The following is a 15,497-nucleotide window of genomic DNA, read 5'->3' on the forward strand; positions in this document are numbered from 1 at the left end:
ATCGAAGACAGTGATTACATAATTAAAAAAAATTAAGCGCTGGGAGAGAAACACTGACTATGAGGATCTGAACAGGCTACAATTGTATACAAATAATCAGCACCTACGCATCCCCTCGAATAAGCTACGATTTTACGTCCAAAAATGTCCTTCTAAAAAGCACAGAAATCTATACTTGAGATTCTGTTTGAATGTTTTTCCAACAATGGAAGTTTTAGGGCCGAAACTTTCAGTCCCAAGGGAAATGCGTGGTTTCCATGTAGGTGGGCTTGTCCCAATCGAATCCCTGTATCATTTAGTCCTGGAATGTCTGGGGTTCGGAAGCAGAGAATACATCTGCTGGGAAAGTTCATCCACTCGACTTCATGGGTACTAACGGACAATCTGCGGGCAAGGATTATGATGAACACTAACAAGGGTCTCATAGTAGCCCTGGCAACATTGCTTGAACAAATATTTGAATACGAAAATGTCACAGGGAGAAACAGACTGGAGAGCGATATGGGAGGATTAGATGCCCTCCCACCCCCATACTGGTCTCCGGGTGTGAGATTGCGTTTCACACACTCCGATAAAGGATAAGGGTATTTGCAGGAATAGACAGCAGCTGTTTTGAATAGGAATGTAATAAGTGTGTAGTGGAAATCGCTCTACTTCCATTGTAGCACTAGTTGCTAAAAAATGGTGTTGTGAAATTGTGATATGATTGTTTTTGATTTTAGCATTTGTATATGTGTATGGCGAGACCTTATGATCAATTTTAGTTTTACTTCTTCTTACTCAAGTGTAAAAGTTTATTTTCAAATAAAAAACATTTAAAAAACACTTGGATTCTTAATTGCCCCCTTTTGGCTTTGGCAATGTTAGTTCTTTTTAACGTGCCTTGGTAGTATTCTCTTTTGGCTTTGGCAATAGTTGTTTGTATTGGTATCTCAGACTATTGCCCTCTCTTGTTGTCTGACCCACATAAATACAATCACACCTTTCTGGACTGTTTGTCAAGTTCTTATTCTGCCACCTTCTCCTCTTTAAATCAGCTTGGTTTTCAATTGGATTATTATTCAGCTTTACATTAATTAGATAATCAAAAGCTAGGCTTGGCAAGCAGGTGATCACGCAACGCTCTGGGTCACAACACAATATTGAACCCACCGGGTCTGGCTTGCGTGTCCACTCGTTCCACTGCCTCCAGGTGTTCTGCTTCTGCTGCTCTGTGCAGCCCCACAACCTGCTTCCTTCGATCCCCTGTGCCTGCGCCACTCAAAAAAGTAGCGTTCTCTACAACAGACACTCTCCGGTGCTTGCCTGCCACCGGAGCCCGACTTACTCTGGGGAAATCTTTCAAAGTTTACGCTTTCCGCCGTGCAATCAAGGTCTCCAGAGGCAGAGACCCACTCAGGACCAGCAACTGCTGGACACACGACAGTGGCCCCAGCCTATCTGTTCTCCTCCAGCTTCTGCTTATGCTGCAGCGTGGATGTAGCATGACTGCTCCACCTCCTGCTACTATTCTACATGGCCTGCACCTGAGGGGGCTTCTATTCCTTCCTGTCTCCCTAAGGTGTGGGTCATTAACACCATTAGGGTGCAACTTGCAGTCTCGTGCCTCTGCAGCCCTCTTCTTTGTCCGAGTACTTTGGGCATTGCAGGACTTGAAGTCCACAATGTCAAAATCAGCTTTTCTCAGTTTCCATGTTACAATAAGCCATTAGAATTGTGGGGTCTTGGGAAAAGTTATAAAAGGGGGTTTCCCATTCCCCTTGACCTTCTTACCCCCTCATGTGATCCTCCCGCAGAACACCTTCCCCCAAGGTCGGGATTAGAAAACATCTGCCTTCCCCTGGCCACACGAGAAGGGTCCCAGGCCAGGTTTTCTGGGGAACTCATCTCTGATTCACCTGTTATATCCAACTGGTTTAGAAAAAGGTGTATTATTCAAATTATAATCCATATGCTGCAGATCTGTCTATTTTAGATGTATACCACAAATGTATGCACAAACAAAGTGCTGGTTTATCTGTTATAGGCTTAAAACCATTCATGCTTTGAAAACTGGAAAGAAAGACACTTCTTTGGGAGATGAAGTTGGAGATGGACAACATTTACTAGGTACACCTTCTCCTGGTCACAAGCATGGGCGTAAATTGGGAGATAGCGATTATGATGACGAAGATGATGACGATGATGATAGTGAGGACCCAGCCGATGAAGATGAAGAGGATGAGGAAGATAAAGATGACAAAAAAGGGAAAAGGATTGACCCCTGTGAAGACGAGGTAAAGTTTATGTCTCCTCATATAATCAAGTGTTTTGGCTGTGTAGTGAATGTATTGGCTAAACATTTTGTACTTACAAATCTGTCTAGTGAAATGATTTAAAGCTTTTTTTTCATGTAGAGTGTGTAAAACATTCCTTTCGCACATTCATTTGAGATTGTTTTAAATTCAGCAACTGATGTCACATTTTAGGGGGCTGTGCGAGCTAGTTTCTAAATTAACCTGTTGGCATGCTCTACTGTATCTGTTTATAACCATCCTGTCCTGCTGCTGTTCGTCTGTCTACAGGTCAGTAATCATATCCGCAAGCTTCCACCTTTTTGGGGTGATGCACTTTTTGCTTTTCACACCCATCCCTGGGTAAAGCTGCAGCCATAACGCCACTCGTTTCAGGCAATGTCTTGGATGCAGTGGAACCTCCATAGTCCATGGTCTCGGGAGGATAGCTCAGGGGCCACACGCTCGCCATGGAAGCAAGATGAGACAGAGCAACACGGGTTCGATCCCCGGGTCCGCGATTAGAAACCTCTGGGTATTGAACACTTAATAAATAACCAATTCAATAAAAATAAATGTGTTGAGGTGTGCATGTAAACCCACTGTGACTGTACTACCTACGTTGGGCCATGTTTTTTTTTGTTTTTTCACATACATTTTTATTTGCATTTCTAAACAAGTAACATTGACACAAAATTGTCCCCCCCTCCACAGACCCTCATCCCCTTCCCGTCCCTCCATCACCTGATCCAAGAGCTGTCCATGCTTGGTTCCGTGGCGTCCAGACAGGATGCTAGTGCTGTAAAGATTTTGTTGGCCTTCTCCCCTGGAAGGGCCGAAGTGTTACTCCTGCTGTGCAAGTCCCTTACAGATCAGTCTCATCTTGCGACTCAATGATTCCCAGAAGTTCCATGGCATTAGGGCACCAGGCCTGGCAAGCTACACCGTTTATATAAATCAGAAGGTTATACCAGTCAGAAATGACCCTCTAGTGTTCTCCTTGGATTGAGTAAGTGAGCCATTCGATGGCTACTAACGACCAGATTTTAGATATCCATTTGTGTTCCTGGGGAGGTTCTTTCAATTTCCATTTACGTGCCAGAACCAATGCTGCCGACATCATCATCATAACGTATAACTTTCGGCCTGGCTTAGTAGCAATGTTTTCCAGGTTCCCATTTAGACCTATCAATTCTAGGCCTCTGTCCCCCCTCCCCATGTGATCCCCAGGACTTGGGTAACTGCCTGCTATATTTTTCTAGTACTGATCAATTTTGGGACATTCCAACCAGATGTGAGCCCTGGAACCCGCTCCTCCGCACTCGCTCTAGCAGAGCCGCAATGTATTAGTGTAGATTTTGTTTAGCCTGATCGGGGTTAGGTGCCACTGGAGCATCAGTTTCAGCCACATCTCTCTAATTTGGATCGATATTGTTAGCTTGGGGATCTGTTCCCACAGTTTTTCCCACTCTGATTCCCCTATTGCGCACCCTGTGTCCTCTTCCCATTAATTCATGTCATTTCTGCTCGGCAGGACTTCACCCTGCTTGATGTGTTTGTATATGGACGCCAGCACCCCCCTTGTCGCCCGAATTCTTGTCTAGGTACTTTTCGAAGGGGGTAAGCGGGCGGGACTCTGCCTGCTTTACTGATGGGTGAGAGAGCCAGTGCCTCAGCTGGACATAGGAAAACCTCTGCTTCTCCCCTATATCGAAGTCTTTTTTGCACTGCTCAAATAGTTTGACCTTTTCTCCGTCGAATATGTCTTGTATCATACGGCATCCCCCTTGTTGCCAGGAATCAAAAGCAGATGCTTGTCTGTGTCCTGGGGTGAATTGCGGATTGCCAAACGGGAATATACGGGGAGGGATAGGTGCTGATGTGCGCTCTCTTTACTGCCTGGTCCCATGCGTCTGTACATTTGGTTGGTTCTGTCAGACCTCGGTATCCACAGCATCCCCTCTAAGTTTCCTCCCACCACCGCCCTATCCATCGGCCTCCAAACCTTCTGTCATGATGCCTGCCCCCGGGAAACCAGACCAGGCCCAGCAGCCCCGGAAGCTGGCATCACGCCATTTGGAGCATGCCCAAAAGCCCCAGTTAGGGGCTGTTTGGGTGCAGTCCTGGCACCCTTGGCGCCAGGCTCATTTATGAGAACTTACCTAAAGCAGACCATGCTGCTTACTCACCTGATGAAGACCATGCTGCGTGAAGACCTAAGCCAAATGAGGCGTAGGAGGGACTATTTTAATGCAGGGACTATTTTCTTACCTGGGTGGGGCAGTGGGAGAATACTTAGCTGCGACTTCTTCCAAAGCTATTTAAGCCACGCCCGGACAGCCACACGTGCTTCGCGTTATTCTGCAGTAGCAGCGTAACGCTCACCATGCCTGCAGCAGCTTCCAGTCTTCTGCCACGCCCGTCTACACTCCGGAGCTCCTGAACCCTGCAAGGAAAACAGAAGGAAAGGTTAGAGCAAGAGTTTAGCCATACTCACCTGAATCCTGCATCTTCCCGACTTGACCTGGAAGAAAGAATCCATTAGTCGCTCTTGCCGCGCCTCCTGCAACGCCGCGCTGAACTCACCTGTTGCCATTTTCAGCATTCCATCACGCTCATCTTCAGTCCGCGGCCGCCCTTCATCACCTATGGACATAAAAACAATAATGTGAGCAACAGAGAGTATCTAAGGCAACAAAGGCAAATATTAAGACTTACTTGAGAACACCAGGGATACTCACCTAATCTCGGGTCGGCGCGACCTTTTCCGCATATCCGCCGCACCCCGGCCCCTATGGGAAAACATTCTGCTACAGGCTTACCCGGTTGCGGTAAACGCTTCTATCCACGGATCTTCCTCCGAATGGATCCCTGAAAAGGAAAAAGACTACAGATTAGAGCAAGCTTCCCTCTTTATTCCGAACAGCTTTAATAAACACTTACCTGGCATCTCTGGTTGCCACGTGAACTCTTTCCAGATCCATATGGGCAACCTAGGGGAATTGGACAGAGTGAATTCCAGACGTTTTGAACTCTTATAACTATTACCTCTACGAAGTCAACTCTGTCTGTAACTCGCCAGCTTCCCACACCAGTGAGGCAACTGGTCATCTACGCGCCCCTGCACTTAAAGCAGGATGGAGAGTTCATCTTTCCATATTATCAGAAGAGTATTCTTACGAGCCACACAGACCAAGCTGGGTGGCCCGGTCCACTCCGCCATCTCGGCGCCCCGAGTATTGCTGGAAGAAGTAACATCAGGCCGGTCCAGATCAGCGCCCCCGTGGACACCAGGTGAGCGTAACACCTTCCCCCTATCTTCCCTTTGCCAATCCTTGATGATCCGGATTTGTGCCGCTAGGTAATATGCCCTAAAGTCCGGCTCTCCCATGCCCCCCCGGGGTGTCTGAGTTCTCATTAGCTTTGCCGCTACTCTCGGGTGCTTCTGGTTCCAGACAAATCGGTTCGTTATTTTCTGGATGGCTCTGAAAAATGATGCTGAGATAGATATGGGGAGGGCCGTGAAGTAATATAGCAGCTGTGGTAAAATCGCCATCTTTAGGGCGTTAATGCGTCCCAGCCAAGTTATCGATAGGGGACCCTAGTCGATCATTTTAGGGTTTGAGCTTCTCTAAGAGAGGGGGGTAGTTTGCCATGTACAGTTCGCCTACCGATTTAGTAAATTGTATCCCTAAGTACTTTATGGATTTATCGATCCATCTATATTTATAGGCCCTTCTGAGGTCTTGCCCTGCACTCTCTGACAGGGTGAGGTTGAGAACATCAGATTTGTGCGTTTTAATTTTTAGACCTGCCACCTGACCGAAACGGTCCAGTTCCCTGCCCACTGCCTGCAGAGAGGTCACGTGATGGGTCAATGATAGCAACATGTCATCCGCAAAGGCAGCCACCTTGTGGACGCGACCCCCAAATGGTATTCCCTCTGTATCTTCGGCAGCCCTTATTGCTGCCAGGAATGGTTCCAGGTGAAGAGCATATAGAATGGGGGGGACATTGGGCAGCCCTGTTTTGTGCCCCATCCTACCGGGCCTGAGATTTGTTCTTTCATTGCTAGTCGAATGAGCGGGTTTTAGTAGTTGGCCTTGACCCGGTCGATGTAGTTGTGTCCGAAGCCCATCTTGGCCATGGTGGCGAAGAGAAAGCCCCACTCCCCCGATCAAATGCCTTCTCCGCGTCAATAGCTAGCAGGAGGGCCAGTATTTTTCTTTTCTGGTTCTTTTCAACAAGATGGGCTATTCTTCCTACATTGTCTGATGTTTGTCCGCCTCTGATAAATCCTGACTGGTATGGCAGTATTACTTTGGTAAGAATCGCATCGAGCCGTGTATAGAATTTGGTATGTATTTTGGCGTCCTCGTTTATTAAGGCTATGGGTCGGTAGAAGCCACATCCGGTCAGGTCTTTGCCCTTCTTATGTATTGGTATCACCTTTGCCTTCTCCATTGTTTTGGGAAGGCCCTGGGTGGTTCCAATATGGTTAAATAGTTTTGTAAGGTAGGGAATTATGAATTCTTTGTGTACTTTATAAAATTCAGCTACAAAACCGTCCGGGCTGGGGATTTGTTAGGAGGTAGGTTGTTAATTACACTTCTGACCTCGTCTGTTGTTATCTCCCATTCCAAGAGCTCCCTATCCTCCGTCAAGATCTTTTGGAGGTCAATTTTGTCTAGATAGGCCACCTGATCGGAGAGAACTGGATTATTCTAGATGTAGAGTGTAGTGTAGAATTTAAGAAATTCCCTTTATATGTTTTTGTTGTTGGTGCACATTCGGCCTCCCTCCCCCTTGATTTTTAGGATGGTTTTGTCGCCTACCTCTTTCCTCAGCATTCTTGCCAAAAGGCGGTCGGATTAATTGGCTTTGATGTAGTATCTTTGGTGTAGATGGAGAAAGTTGCGCTCGAGCTGCCCTCGTCTGAATGAGATTCAACTGCCCTCTTACTGCCCTGTATTCTCTTTTAATAGCTGCTGTCTGTTTGGAGCTCATCTGGGCCATTATTGCTTTGAGTTTGCCCTCTAGTTGTTTCTCTTCCAGCCTCCGCTCTCTATCTCTTCTAGCCTTGATAGCTATGATTCTCCCTCTAATTGTGGCTTTGAGGGCATCCCACCATACTTGCGGTACCGAGTCGTTCCAGTTGTTATGTTTAGCGAAGTCCGCTACCTCTCCCTCTATCTCCCGGGCGAGGGTCGGGTCTTTAAAAAGCAAAACCGGATATCTCCACAGGCCCGGGGGGCCTTGTGGTCTGTTTAAAGATAGGGTTAATGGAGCGTGATCGGAGAGAGTCAATACGTGAATGTGTCCTATGTGCGTGCGAGTAAAAGGTGTAGATCTCTGTGTTTCCTTGGAGTTCCCGCCATGCCTCAACTATAGCCAAGTCATGGGTTTTCTTTAAAAGGTCCCCTGAAGGTCTCACCTGCGTGTCCCATTTAGTCGTGCTCCTATCTTTAGTAGGGTCCCAGGAATGTTGAAGTTGCACGTTAAAAGGATATGAGCCCTAGCGAATTTCCCCAATCGCGTGAGGGAATTTTGAATGAATGGGTCCTTTGGTTGGTTTGGTGCATAAAGGGTCACTATTGTGCAGGTCTCCCCCTTCCCTCTAAGGTCACGGCTAGATACCTCCCCTAGTCGTCTTTCTGTGTCCCTGTAACTGTCAAATCAGTCCATCTTTCAGGGCGATCAATACTGGATAATTCTTGAGTATCCTCAGAACTTTAGCCTATGCATATCTCTGGTTTGAATGTGGGTCTCTTGTAATGTCGCTATATGTCGTTGTTCCCTCCTCAGAAACCTCTCTACCTTCTTCCTTTTAACCTGTGAATTTAGCCTGTTAACGTTTAAAGATAGTAACTTCAGTGGTTGTGTGCTAGTCATGTTTGTTGCCTGTAGTTTTGCTCTTAGGCCATCGTGGGACCTGAACCCCCTTCCCTCCCCTCCTTGGGGAGTCGCACCTTGTACCCTGCTGGCACTCCATCTGATTTAGGACTCTTGGATCTCCCCTGTTCCCTTCCGCCCGGTTACCTCTCCCCCTAATCCCCCCCCCCTTTACCCCTCGGGCGAGCACAGCTGGCTCGTGGCCCCCCTCATACTGCAGTGACGAGAGCCGAGCTCAAAAAGTAGCCCAGACAAGCCCCACAGGGATCTCCTAATCCCATGTCAAGAACCCATCCCTCCCCCCTCCCTGCTTCCAATTTTCGTCTTTTAACTGTTAACCTGAAGCATTAAACTTATCTGTGTTGGCAAGCGTCCTCCCAGGCTTGGTATTAGGATTCAAATGCTCCTCCCTGCCTCAGGATCTGTTGGGGGTTCCCATCTGGCTGTCCTGGATTTCAGCCACCCCTTTGTTGTGGTCTTTCCAGGGTGTGTTGCCCGGTACCCCCTTCCTTGCTCACTTGGACCCCACCCTGGACCTTTCCCACGGTTTGCGCGTGAGGGATGGGAGTCCGCGCCGGCAGGAGCCTTTGAGGGCTGATCTTCCAGGACCAGCAGGGCCAGTCCTTGGTCGCATGTTGAGATCTTGTGATGCTTTACCTTCAAGGTAAAGGTCAGACTGAACGGGTGGGACCGTCTATATCGTATTTGTTGAGATCTCAGATAAGTCAATACGGGGCCCATTTGCCTCCTTTTGATAAGAGTTATTTGCGCCAGGTCTTGGTATAAGAATATTTTGTGGCCATTGTAAGTGATGCGCTCTGCCTTCCTGGCCTTTTCCAGGACTCTTTTATCGCGTAATTGTGGAAGGACACCAAGACATCCCTCTGCCTCGATCCTGGTTCTGCTCTATGTGGACCCACCCTGTGGGTTCTGTTGAATTGCAGCTCAGACTCTGAGTCTGAATTCAGGAGGTCCGCAAATATTGATTTGAGTGTTTGTGTTAGATCTTGGTCTGGTATGTCCTCTGGGAGGGATTTGACTCTTATGTTGGCTCTCCTTGATCTGTTTTCTAAGTCTTGGGTCTGCAGCTCCAGATTTTGGGTAGCCACGGCCAGAGTTTCCAGAAGGGTGTCGGCTTTCCTTGCATCCTCCATCAGCTCTTGTATGGCCCGCTAATTAGTGTCGACTCTCTCTTCTATTTTGTTGATGTCCCTTTTTATTTCTCTTATTCCTTCTGCCAGGTCTTCCCGCGAATCTAAGTGATTTGCCCGTGGCTGAAACTACAGCGGGCGAAACATTCGCATGAGAAAGGTGCAAACTACCAAAGGTTTGCACCGTTCTCATGCGAACACACATACATACTCACACCACCACACAAAACACACCCATAACACCCTCCCACCCACACCCTTAGCACACCTCCACCCACTCCCCCAACATAAACAAACCCCACTTACCTTCATCTTCACGCTGGGTTCCTGCAGCGCCAGTTCCCTTTCACTTCCCTGATCGGGAACCGGCACCACAGGGTCCTTTTCTTTTCTTTTTTTTTTATAATGGAAGGCTGCGGGGGTGTCCCCCGCAGCCCTTGTCCACTATACCATAAAGTATAGTGAGTGGGGCGATGCGGGCGACACCACCAGAGCCCCCATTTTTTTTTACAATGCTACCACCAAAGGTTCAAACTTTTGGTGTTCGAACCTTTGGTGGTAGCATTTTTAGAACTTTTGGTCATTGCGACCATTTGTTTTCGGTAAAATCGTCCTATACAACTCTTCCTGCAACTTATCCATCTGCTTTTGCCCCTGTAATATTGTCCACCAATTCACCCATGAATTGTTTGAGGGTGGCTTGGGAGACTGGTCTGTCTTGATCCCCTTGACAAGGGGCTGCAGCATGTTCGTTAGTCCAGTCTCCCATCGCTTGATCTTCTGCTAGCTCAGGATCTTTTGCCCAGATCTTTGTGAGAGGGCCTTCCATTCCCTTTTTGGCGCTTTTCAGGGTGGCCGGCCTGTCCTTCACTGTGTTCCTCGACATCTCCAGAGGTACCTGCGGACGGGCGTTATTTGGGCCGGATTAGATGCCGGCGAGATCGTGAATGAGGCATAAGGAGTCGCTTCCCATTGAGGAGTAGGGGCTCCCCTCTGCAAGGTCGTATTCTGGTTGCTTACCCCGGTGTCCCCCTTATTAGTTCAATCTCGAGCTGCCCGTGTTAACTCTTTCCTCGAGGCTGCCTGTTCTCCGAGGGGGCGTGGAGCCCTGGGCAGATCGGTCAGAGCTATTTTAGGATGAGCCTCACTTAAAGGGGCCGCGCTGCCTCTTGTTATGGTGTCTAGGCTGGGTTAACCAGTTTGCTCTCCCTCCGTGGGGCCCCCGGTCAGACCTCGCTGTGCCTTCTGCACCTCCGGGAGCCAGATGAGCCTGGGGAGCAGTGTTTACTTGTGCCCCTCAAATCAGAGGGAGGCATGTCTAGGGATTTCTCCTGAATGATCTGTCCTTTATTTTCCCTTTCTTCGCATTCAACCGTGGAGGACTAAGCCTCCCGGTGGCCCCAGGGACCAGTGGCCTAGTCCCGCCCTGAGCTGCTGACCTTCAAGGTGCTGCCTGATGTTTGGCGGAAGAGTCTCTGCGGTAGCCCGTCTCTTTTTGTGGATTGTCCCTTATATTCTCCTATGGTGACGGAAGATGAGCTGGGAACCGGTGTTCTACTCTGCCCTTCTTAAGCCCGCAGGCAGCACAGGTCACTATTGCTCCTCCTAAAGGGTCAATTCTGCTGTGCCCTCCCCCCTGAGCCTCAGGGCTGTGAATGTCCTCGCTTGCCGTCTCAATCCCACTCCAACGGGACGCTATGCTATTTTGCCGGTAGGGCACTGTGCATGGCAGAAGCTCGTTTTAGGCGACCCGACCTCAGGTCCCAGGCTTTTGTTGGATGTAGGAAGAATTGTCCGTCTTGGTGCCTTCCTCTGGCATGTGCCCAGGGCCTTGAGGCTGTGGGCCGCGTCTTGCAGTGCCGGAGCCGGATTACATATCCCGTCAGCCACCGTTCGGAATGCCGTTCTGCGCTGGCCTTGCTGTCTAGCTCCGCTCCGGTGCCTTTATCTATGTCAAGCGGGAGTCGGGGAGGGCTAAATTCGCTTTTACTGCCGTTTCAGGTGCTACGCAGGTCGGGAGCTCGGGAGCCGCAGTGCTCAATGAAGCGTGACCATCTTGGAATCCTACGTTGGCCCATGTTTAAGATGGACCTAGGAACGTAGGCAACAGACTGCTTTGTCACCTGAAGCGATCTCATTTAGAAGAATGGACAATGGTCACACTGTCTGATTTGTCAGCATCTACTGCTATCTTTGTTCTTTGTAAATGAACCAATCCATTTAATGGGGAGTTGAGAATTCTGTGGCAGTTTTCTCGCTTGTACACCTAGGTGGTGAAGTGTGAAAGACTTTTACTTTACTTTAAGAGATTTATTATACACAGCCATGGACCCTGAGGCTTGAGGGCACAGCAAGACACAATCAACAATAAACAATTAGGCGCCATGATCATATGCAGGTTGTAGTTTCATAAAGAGGTCAAGAGTCTTATTGCTTAAGTAAACATTTAAGTCTTCAGTTTCTTTTTGAAAATATCTGTAGATTCAGTACCTCTTAACTTTAGGGGGGAGGTCATTTCAAACCTTGAGGGCGATTGCAAAAAAAGCTGTATTTAATACTTTCACAGTTCTGAATTTAGGAATAGCAAAAAGGTTCTGATTATTCGATCTCGATGATCTGCCACAAGTTCTTGTAGCTAGCAGTTGCTTTAGATATCTGGCCATTTTTCCCTGTCTACACTTCTGTATAATAGTCATGGTTCGAAAGCGAATTCTGGACTCGACCGGTAGCCAATGAAGAGTATGTCTTGCCACCGTTACATGGTCTCTGCACCTGAGCCTCATTACCACTCTTACAGCTCCATTATGGCAGACCTTTAGCCTATTTCGAGCAGCTTTATCATACTGATTAGTAGGCTGGAACAGTAATCAATCTTGGCCCCTATAATCGCTGTAGCAATAGTTTCCACATTGTCTTGGGAAATAAGGGGTCTTAAATTAGCCAGTAACTTTATATAGTATGCACAAGATGACACTAGACTGCTTACATGAGGTTTCATAGTGAGTCACTGATCAGATATTACTCCTTAAAGTTTTGACTTTATAATTGTTTCGATTCCTAAGTGGAAACTTTCATAGGCAGGGTCCAATTTCTGTAACATATGGGGCGACCCAATCACCAGGATCTCGTTTTTTCTTTATTAAGAGCTGACTTATTACAAATCATCCAGGTTTCAATAAGGGCTACGGTCTTATTGATCACTGTTTCATCCGGATAATGAGACCCGGACAAAGGGATAACACATTGCGTGTCGTCGGCATAATTAGTCAATATCACGCCCTCATGAGCTAGCATGGCAAACAACGGGGCAGTGAAAATATTGTACAAACAAGGTGAAGTACATGCACCTTGTGGTACACCACACCCAACGTTGGTGGGCACAGATTCGGCCTCTCTAAAGAAGACCCTGCTTTCTAGATTACAGAGGAACAAAGTAACCCATTGGGTAGCCAATGGTGAAAAATGTTCTTATCCATGCAGGCTAGTAACTTGGATTTAAGCTCTAAAAGAGCCGTCTCGGTTCCAAAGCCCCCACGAAATCCTGATTGATGATCATTTAGGACAGGGTGAGCTTTTAGGTGCTCTGATATTTGTTTGTAGGCCACTCTGTCTAGGATTTTCAATAGGAAAGCAGTGTTTGTAATAAGCCTGTAATTATTACGCAGGCTGCTCTGAAGGAGCCATTGATTGGCTTCTGTCATTCCTGACCGCCAAGCCAGAGTTCACTGGGGTAGCAGCTTTTCCGATCCCTGTGACATTTTATTCGGAGTCCCCCAAGGGGCCAGCCTATCACCAATGTTGTTCAATATATATATGCGCACTCTGTGCAGCTTACTAGTGAAAGCAGGAGTGTCGTTTACGAACTATGCAGACGACACCCAACTCATATTGGAACTGGGGGGTACTCATCACGATGCAGACAGCGAAGTGATAGCTAGGGTTTATAAGATAATGATGACTGGATGCAGGTAAATTGGATGTGCTTGAACGACTCTAAAACTGAGCTGATGCTGTTTGGCTCCAGTCGCCAGCTTGCCAATCTGGGGGCAGAGTACAATTCTTTTAAAATCAAGAATGCCATTATCCAGGTGGTCCCTAAAGTAAAGACCTTGGGCATGATGGTCAATTCAGCGGTCTATTCTCATGCCCAGACTAGCTATCTTAAAAAAAACACGGCATATTATCTCAGGCTCATGAAAGCCATTAAGCCGTTTCTTAATGAGGGCAACTTGGCCACAATAGCCAGAGCCATCATACTATCAAGGCTTGATTATGGTAACGCTCTCTTGTTAGGGGCTTCATCCAAGGATCTATCTAGCTGCCAGGTGATTCAGAACAATGCGGTCAGGCTAGTTAAAAATCTGAAGAAAAGAGATCACGTCACCGCAGACAGACTAGCTCTGCACTGGCTCAGAGTAGAGGAACGCATAAAGTTCAAAGCTCTCTGCTTGGTTCATAAGTGCCTTTATGGCTCAGCTCAGGATTACTTGAAAAAGAGCTTAGTGCTCCACACTCCCAGCAGAAGTCTGCGCTCGGGGGGTGGGGGAGGGAGTGCCTCTTGAACGTACCTAAGTTCAAGCTGAAATCCAGGCTGGGCAGTTCCTTCCTGGTGCAGGCCCCCAGACAGTGGAACAGCATTCCTGAAACTCTTAGGTCCGAAGTAAACCACCTTGCATTCAGGAAGGGGTTGAAGACACATCTTTTTAGATGATGAATCAGGGAATTAGTGATCAGGGGCACTCACTGCCGTAGTAATAGGTATGTATTGTTTGTTGCACAGCTTTTGTTGTAAGTCCAAGTGCCCTGATGCCCTCGGGCTACCGGCGCTATACAAAAATAAAATACATACAAATACATACATACAGGTCAACTGACAGACCTGTCTTTTTTCAAAATGGGCATAACCCAGGACTTTTTTTTATTCCTGTGGGACAATTCCAGTTTTCTATGGAGCATTAATAAACTTGCAAATTGCTCTTAACAGTGTGGGGGAGCAAATTATAACAATCATTGCCGTATGGACATGATTTTTACATTTGGTAGTCTTTAGTTGTTTAATTATTGTGTCCAATTCATTCATCAAGATTGCAGTAAAGTTAAAAATAGAAATAGAAGGGGAGCTCTCAAAAGGCCACTGTGTTTTCTCAATCTCCTTGCTCACTAGATTATAATTTTTCTCAGTGATATTTCCTCTGGTTTTGTGCAGTTTTTCTTGCATAGCCTGTTGCATCAAATCACACTAAACAACATTGTCTTTAATAGACCTTTCTCCAGCATGGGGTCTGGCATGGATGCACATGATCATGAATATTCCTCTTAATCAGGCTGGGAATCCTCAGTAACAGAAAAAATCAGTTTTGTTTGTGAACTGTATTTCCTAACAACCAATCACTGAGCTCTAGGTCATACTGCCCCCAGCCAATGACTGCCCTCTACCTAAGCCCCTCCTCTGGCAGCCTTCATTTTTACCGCACGGTCAGGTTTTGGGAGTCCTCGTGCGTAGCTCTCAAGCTTTTACTGCGTTTTTTGCTTTTTTAAGAGTTTTGTTCTATTTTTCAGTCAATCGAGCCTTGTGCTCTATCGATCATCCTTCCGATTAACAGGGACCCGTTTTTTGGATTCTTCAGCGCCTCTCAAAGGCGGATTTCTTCTAGTTTCTTCTTGGAGGCTTCCAGAAGATTCTTCAGGCCTGCGCCGCGTGGACCATGTCGGAGGAGAATGAGGATTTAGCCCCCCTTTTCAAGCTTTGCTCCGACTGCGGTTTACGGAATGTCTTCTTGAACGGCAAACATTCCCAGTGCCTTTACTGCCTGTACCAGATGCACAAGGAGGAAGATTGTGCTTTTTGCCAGGAGATGACGGCTTGCACGCTGAAGGATCGGCATAGGCAGCTGAAAGAGTGGCTACAGGCCAAGGGCCCTGCTCTGGGTGGGTCCCAGGAGCATGCCTCTCCCAGTTCCAAGAAAGCTGAGTGGGCTTCTAAGACCTCTGAGGGCGCTCCTCCCGCAGGTGTCTAAAAGAAGGCCAAGCACCGCAAGTCTACTGCCACCGGGAGCGCCGCTGCAGCGGGCTACTCAGCAGCCAGGGCACGCCCAATGTCTTTAGCGACTTCAGTCACCAGTCAACGCTCAGGATCTTCGTCCAAGAGGAGGTTGGACCATCAAGGTGGCTCCGGAGACTG

The 15,497-nt window shown here is 47.6% G+C and overlaps 1 protein-coding gene across 16 annotated transcripts in view; it reads left to right on the forward strand.

Annotated features, from left to right (window-relative positions):
* The window catches only part of BAZ2B (bromodomain adjacent to zinc finger domain 2B), a 2,602,315-nt gene that overhangs the window by 1,736,713 nt on the left and 850,105 nt on the right, over window positions 1-15,497 (forward strand). For all 16 annotated transcript variants that reach the window (XM_069616356.1, XM_069616365.1, XM_069616369.1 and 13 more), the window contains one exon: window positions 2,027-2,276. In XM_069616356.1, the coding sequence (XP_069472457.1) occupies window positions 2,027-2,276 (250 nt within the window). The remainder of the gene's footprint in view (window positions 1-2,026; window positions 2,277-15,497) is intronic.

This window comes from Ambystoma mexicanum, chromosome 9 (assembly GCF_040938575.1).
Source record: "Ambystoma mexicanum isolate Mex_15411 chromosome 9, UKY_AmexF1_1, whole genome shotgun sequence".
NCBI lineage: Eukaryota > Metazoa > Chordata > Amphibia > Caudata > Ambystomatidae > Ambystoma > Ambystoma mexicanum.